The sequence below is a fragment of the Brassica oleracea genome, chromosome C4, assembly GCF_000695525.1.
Source record: "Brassica oleracea var. oleracea cultivar TO1000 chromosome C4, BOL, whole genome shotgun sequence".
NCBI lineage: Eukaryota > Viridiplantae > Streptophyta > Magnoliopsida > Brassicales > Brassicaceae > Brassica > Brassica oleracea.
Window position 1 is genome coordinate 3,266,814 of NC_027751.1, and position 7,344 is coordinate 3,274,157.

A 7,344-nucleotide genomic window follows, 5' to 3' on the forward strand; every position below is an offset into this window, starting at 1 on the left:
GTGTTGTTGTGTTCTCTTGTGTGGTTCATGTATCTAGATCAACATTGATATCTCTTGGCAAGGGACCTATCATGATATCTCTTACACAAAAATCTCATAGGATTCACTTCCAGTTACAAACACAAACAAAAGAACATATATGCACTTAAATGTGATTACAGTCTACAATCACGAATACATGCATGTCGGCTGGATATTCCGCTTATTTGTAACATACATAGAGTAGCCAAAACATCACACGTTCAAAGTCTAAGAGTCTCGTTCACAAAAGGTTCTCTAGAGTTCCAAATAACTTTTGCGGCCCCAACAAGAAACCGAGCTGATCATTAGGATTCTCAAAAGCGCAAATATCATTTCCCTCTTCTTCTATTCTCGATGTGTTTGTCATGAGATTTATAATAGAATCAATCGATGTCTCAAAACCTTCTGAATCATCCAAAGTGTTGTTATTATTTTCTTCCTTCCAACCTTCTTCATTCTCTGTTTGTTCACTTTTTAGCACCGGTCTATTGAGAAACTGTTTGAACCAGTGGACGGAATCTTTAGGATACCGTTTAAGATCGTTTTCGCGGTCAATGTAGTAAAGACCGAATCTAGTAGAGTATCCATGCTCCCACTCAAAGTTGTCTAGTAACGACCACGTGTAATATCCTCTGACGTCACATCCATCATCTCTGTTATAACAGTTAAAATAATTCAAATCACAAGAACAATGTTTGATCGATTGATAAATGAATGGTAATTCATAGCAGAATTTGTATCATCATCTTTTTCATAAATAGCGGGTTTAGTTTGTTTATGCCCTAAATTATTGTGATTACTCTTGATTTCTGAAGATCACACAACATTTTTATCAAATATCATTTGGAAAATGCAAAACGTAAACAAAACAGTAATTCCATTTGCGTTTACAGTTTCACAATGATATTTAACAAATTTATATATATACACAATAACTAGCAAACGCAAACATACGTAGTAGTTCCGTCTAATACAATACGATTTTTAATATATAAAACCTGTGGTTACATTATAGCTTTATGGAGTTGTTGAAGGTGGTCCGTATGATAGCTTATCCTAAATGTATCGTTGAGAATCTCATCTCGTGATTTTGTACCGTCATCGTAGTCATTGATTCCTACAAAAATAATTTACGTTAATAGAAAACAAACCAATTTTTTTTCTTACAAAAACAGAAAATAATTATTCAATTTTATGATTAATAGCTAAAACTGTATTTACGATGCTAATAGAAAACGATTTTTTTCTCACCGTTTTCTTTTATATAGACGATAGGATTATTGTATTTATCTTTAACGTAGTTTAGAAGTCTTCGAAAACCTTCTGGGTACGAGTAGTAGAGTACGCCTCGATTTTCCTGTGTGGAAAAAGAACATTAATGAATATAGAATTTGTGAACTATTATGTTTATCTATAAAAAGGAATATTCAACTAAAACGTTACATACCCCTGGTCCAATTAGGTGGTTACTATGATTTTTTTCTGATCACACGTAAAGTATAAAAAATTAAGATTAGGTTACGAGTTTCACTTGAATTTACTCAAATACAAGAAAAGTTTTGTTTTATTTTATTTTATTTCAATTAGCATTCTTACCTTTCCTCTCAAATTGATGATCAGTCCTGAATCGACGCAGTGCAGGGTCAATGTGAGGACGATGAGCGACGAAGCGTGCAGTGTAATAGTTTATTCCAATGAAGTCATATGAATTTCTTAACATCTTTGACTGTTCTGCTGTGAAAGAAGGTAATCTGCTACCGGCGTGTTTTTTCATGATTTTTGGATAATCGCCGTAAACTACCGGATCTAGATGCCTAATGCATATACATTGTAAAGATAAAATTAGTTTTATGATTACAAAATATATATAAAAAAGATTCATGTGTTTGTAAAGTATATATTACCAATCTATTTCTACGGTAAGGCCTCGTTCAACAGCATGTTTGTCGGCAGATGAAGTGAAGTCGTAAGGTTCAAGCCACGGAGGCGATATCACAATCCCAATCTTACCATCTTTTGAAGTCTGTCACACGAATATTGTTTATTAAATACAAATAATCAAAATATAAAAGATTTGCATGTTTTAATGAACTTGTATGTATACAGACCTTGTTACATTTTCGGAACTCTTGTACTGCCGCTGCATGAGAAAGAAGAAGATGATGTGATACAATGTAAGGCTCGGTTGCCGAGTCACCGGCTTGACACTTACTATTCACCCATTTCGAGCACCTTCCAACTGCTTTGTTGCCCGTGTCATACCCCGCAATACTTATAACGGATGGTTCATTTATAGTTGTCCACATCTTAACTTTATCGCCGAAGTTTTCAAAACAAACTCTTGCAAAATTTCGAAAATTTTCTCTGATTTGCCGAATTTTTAAAACGTATTAGTTATAGTTTCTTCTATATATGTTCATGTAAATGACATAATACTCAATTAAATTAGTTGATTTTGTATGTTTTGCAATATTTGGTTTAGCTTGCTTACATTATTTGAGGGCTTAAGAAACCACCATACTCGTCCTCAAGAGCTTGAGGATGGTCCCAGTGATAGAGAGTCACCGAAGGTTGAATGCCTGTACATATTATGCCCACCAAATCATATGATATGAGATAACCTATAATTTATTGATTGATTAGTATATACCATGAGCAAGAAGTTCGTCGATGAGAGCGTTATAGAACTGTAACCCTTCTTTATTTACTCCATCCTCTACCTTTCCACCTTTAAATTAAAGATACCGTCTGAGCAAATATTCATTAAGAAATTCTGAGGAAAAAATAACGTCAATTACTTACTGGGTATTAACCTAGCCCACGAAATTGAAAATCTGAAAGAGTCCATATTTAGCTCTTTCAGCAATTTGATGTCATCCTGGTTTCAGAATTTATTAGCACTGAGTAATTAGGAATATAAATTAAAAGGATCCACAATATTAAATATAATTCTTTATCGAGCTTTAAAAAAGTAGTTCCTTTCCGCATCCGAGGACCAAGAATACCTTATAACGATGATAAAAATCGACTGCCACATCTGCATTCTGCATATTGGTTCTTTCTAGAATTGAAAACATTACAAATCATTATAAAACTATATATAGTCATCAATATATATATATATATGAAATTAAAGTAACCATTTGAAAAACATTATAGGAAATATTACTTCCTCTCCTCTGTATCATTTCTGTTGATGTTTAAGGTTTTTCCACAAAAATTAAAAAAGTACACAATTTTATGTAATTTATCTTAGTTACATAAAAGAAACATTAAATAAAATTAGTTTAACCAATAAAAAAAATACAATATTTTATAATTGATCATAACTTTTTAATGACATTAAATTTTATCTAGAATAATGAGAACATTACGTAATATGAAACAAAATTAAAATCTCTAAACACCACTTAAAATTATACGGAGAATTATACGGAGGGAGTAATAAATAATAAACACCTAGAAAAGTGTGGGTGAAGTAATCCCAAATAGTTGGGGATTTTCCACCTACACTAGTTGCACCTTCGGTCTGCACAATAATGGATAAAAATTACCGAGCTTAATTTGAAGACACAGGAAAAACATTTAATATAGACCCTAAAACGTATATATGTAAAGTTTGTATTTTAATTATTTAACTTTGGTCCTTTTTGTATAATTGTCGAAACTTATATTTTGTTATTGACTGTGTGTAATTTTTGTTTTAAATATTTGAAAAATTTATGATATATAATATAGTAAGAGTGTCATTTTAATTTTATTATATTTTTACTTTTAGATTTTTATTTTATATTTCTGAAACTAAGCTGAAAAATATTTTAGAATGTTAAACATATTAAGTTTTGAACCTATGAAGAGTAAATTAGTACAAATTGTTAAAAATATTATAGCCCATATTACGTTAACTTCTATTACACGTTTTAAATTTGAAATCACAATTTAAAATAATATATAAAATTTTAAATTTAATCAAAAGTTTATTAAAATTCTTGTGATGTAATTTAATGTTTGTTTTATTTCTTTTATAAATAAAAACAAATCATGTTATTAAGATGATTTTGTAGATTTCTATTTAAAGTTTGCAAACTAAATATATATAATTTTACAACTGTATAGTTATTAAGTTTACAAACTAAATTCATGTGATATATTTTTGTTAAGATTCATATGTTGATAGAAAAATAGAAATGTCTAATAACAGAAATATGAGAAATTGTCAAAAATATCACATTCATAGTACCATTTTTCATGTTTACACTAATCATTTTTACCTAATGTTAACTAATTTAGATTTAAGGTTTAGAGTTGAGGGGTGGAATAAGATTTTTGGAATGTGAAATTTAAGATTCTAATAAATATATAAATAGATACTTAAACAATATATTTTTTCTAAAATAGTTTCAAAAATAATTTTTAATTTTCAAAAAAAAAGTTTGAAAAAAAAAATCAAAACAAAAATTTATAAAAAAGTTCATATAATTCGAAAACATAATTTTTTTTTAATTTAAATAATTAATTATTATGTATATAAAAAACAAGAGTATGAGAATCTTATACCACTTAATAAATAAAATATTGTTGAAAATATTTTTTTTAGCGACAGTAAACATTAACCAAGAAAGTGGTAAAGATAAAAATTCTTCCAGAAATATGTTCTCTATTAAACTCAAAAGTACTGCTATACTTAGAACAATGAAAATTTTCATTAAAGAATATGTAACTATATCTCATCGGTATATACAATGTGATTAATTATATTTTTTGAAAAGGTATCGTGTAATAAATATCTTAGAAATATAGCATATGCCTCAGTTTATATGTTAACACCATTAGAATATGGGCAAATCTCCAAAATAGCACCATTATAAGTTTATATCACAAAAATAGCACTCAAAAACTAAAATGACCAAAATAGCATTTTATCTTTTGAAAATTTTAATTTTTTTATTTTTCAAAATTTGAAATCTTATCCCCAAAATCTCATTTCTCAACTCTAAACCCTAAACCCTAAACCCTAAACTCTAAACCGTAAACCCTAAACCCTAAACTCTAAACCTTAAACCCTAAACCCTAAACTCTAAACCTTAAACCCTAAACCCTAAACTCTAAACCTTAAACCCTAAACCCTAAACTCTAAACCTTAAACCCTAAACCCTAAACTCTAAACCTTAAACCCTAAACCCTAAACTCTAAACCTTAAACCCTAAACCCTAAACTCTAAACCTTAAACCCTAAACCCTAAACTCTAAACCTTAAACCCTAAACCCTAAACTCTAAACCTTAAACCCTAAACCCTAAACTCTAAACCTTAAACCCTAAACCCTAAACTCTAAACCTTAAACCCTAAACCCTAAACTCTAAACCTTAAACCCTAAACCCTAAACTCTAAACCTTAAACCCTAAACCCTAAACTCTAAACCTTAAACCCTAAACCCTAAACTCTAAACCCTAAACCCTAAACCCTAAACCCTAAATCCTAAACCCCACCCTTTAACTCTAAACCATAAGTTTTTGACTTTTGATAAAACATTAAATGCTATTTTTGTGAATTTTGAGCTTGAATGCTAGATTGAGAACAAAAACTTGATTTAGTGTTATTTTTGTCTTTTTTCTGTTAGAATATGGTTTGTATTTTCATGCGTACGAGTAAACCATGTAAGCGGATAAATATGGTCAAGCAAAATCAAAATATTAATAAACTTAATTGAAATATTAATGCTGCTTCTCCAATCATCTATGTAAGTCTTATTTTATAATTTTCAAAAAAAAAAAGGTATTTAACGAACGATTTGGGTTTGTCGTTAATTTTTCAAACCAGCCGAAATAGCATATTCAAACCAATTTATTATAACCCATCGTTAGTAATTTGAAAAAAAAACATATTTTGTTGGACTATTTAAAACTTAAATGATAATTTTTATTGATGAAAAAAATATAATATTTATCAATATATAAATGGGATTCCAAATTACTACAGTTGACGAGAGGCCCCTTATAGTTAACCTAGCTTGAGCCAAGGTATTACATAAATTTGACCTGAGAGGCCCATGAGATTTTTCTTGGAATAGTCTACCGTACTTGCATAGTTGAGAAATTTTTTATTTTTTTATTTTTATTTTTTATTTTTATTTTTTTAAAAGCAAACGGCTATTCTATTATTCAAATTTGAGGTGGTCTGGGAAACTAGACCGGAATAGAACAACCAACAAAACATAAAGATCCATGGAAAGAACGTGCATTCCTAGGTTGAGATGGAGAAAAATTTTTTTTGGGGGTAAAATTAGTCAAGAAAGTTAAACGCCATATAAAGTCATTTGTCTTATAAAAATACTGCAATTTTGTGATGTTCTTTTTTTCTTTTTGGGTAAAGTTTTAAGAGAAATTACAAGTTCTATGACGTTGAGGATTTTATCCTCCAATTTTTTGTTTGGTTTTCCTCAAATCAACACCTTTTTGTTTATGTTACCATACATAATAAATAGACTATAGCATGCATTATGAACCAATTGAATCAAATACCATAATAATCATGAATTTTTAACCATCCCAGTTTGTTAGCGGCTTGGATCAAAAATAATATAAACTTAAGTTAAAAAATGTATCAGATACCATCATACCAACCCAAAAAAAGCAACCATATATCATCATTAGCTGAACAACACCTTAAAACAATCGATATATAACCTGACTAGTTATTTCGTGTACTATAACGCATGTTATAGTTACAATCTCAAATTACCTGAAAGGCCGACGTTGCAGTTCCAAAAATGAAATCATCTGGAAAATCACTTCTATCAAGTAGTCGAGATTCAGGAGAATGAGAAATAACGTTATTTGTAAACCACGTCGTTATCAGAAGGAGAATGAGAAAAGGTAATTTCATTCTTATTTTCTGGGTATCTGATTTCAAAGGTTCGTGGTTTACTTCAAAGTGAAAAGAGATTTGTAGTCGTTACAAACAATGCGCTTCTGTACCTGTATATATAGAGCTTAGTCTCGTGACATTGATCTACGTGGAAGTGTATATCCTTAGGGTCAAGAACTCTTTTTGCATGTAAAAACTCTCTAGAACGCTTACAACTATCACTCCAAAAAGCTGACGATTCCCCTATTACGTACTTCGATGAAATCGAGGCCAATGCATCCACTATAAACCAAACTACCTTTAGTTGAATATCTAATTACATATGAATATATGGTTTTGTAACTTACATATAAATACATGTTGCAGAAAATATATATTTTATATTTTAGTAGAAGTGGAATAAAATATATTTTTTATATTTTAGTAGAAGTTGAATTAAAAGTTTAATTACTGAAATT

The 7,344-nt window shown here is 29.6% G+C and overlaps 1 protein-coding gene across 1 annotated transcript; it reads right to left on the reverse strand.

Moving 5' to 3' along the window:
* Nucleotides 1–240: 240 nt before the first annotated feature.
* LOC106341822 (beta-glucosidase 29-like) lies at nt 241–6,947 on the reverse strand. Its single transcript, XM_013780549.1, has 13 exons — nt 6,761–6,947; nt 3,481–3,550; nt 3,027–3,082; nt 2,824–2,899; nt 2,672–2,749; nt 2,513–2,600; nt 2,130–2,385; nt 1,926–2,044; nt 1,618–1,835; nt 1,469–1,503; nt 1,273–1,378; nt 1,030–1,138; nt 241–674 (listed from the first exon to the last, which is right to left on the reverse strand). Exons 1-13 carry the CDS (start codon nt 6,902–6,904, stop codon nt 263–265), a joined length of 1,767 nt encoding a protein of 588 aa, XP_013636003.1. The 5' UTR covers nt 6,905–6,947; the 3' UTR covers nt 241–262.
* Between the last annotated feature and the right edge of the window lie 397 nt (nt 6,948–7,344).

Bases quoted from the DNA above. Each gene is read 5' to 3' on its own strand.
- LOC106341822 (XM_013780549.1), bottom strand. From the start codon at position 6,904: ATGAAATTACCTTTTCTCATTCTCCTTCTGATAACGACGTGGTTTACA. The intron at 1,139-1,272 runs GTGAGAAAAAAA...TTATTTTTGTAG, and splicing joins CGTCTATATAAAAGAAAACG to GAATCAATGACTACGATGAC. The intron at 675-1,029 runs GTAACCACAGGT...CTGTTATAACAG, and splicing joins CAACTCCATAAAGCTATAAT to AGATGATGGATGTGACGTCA.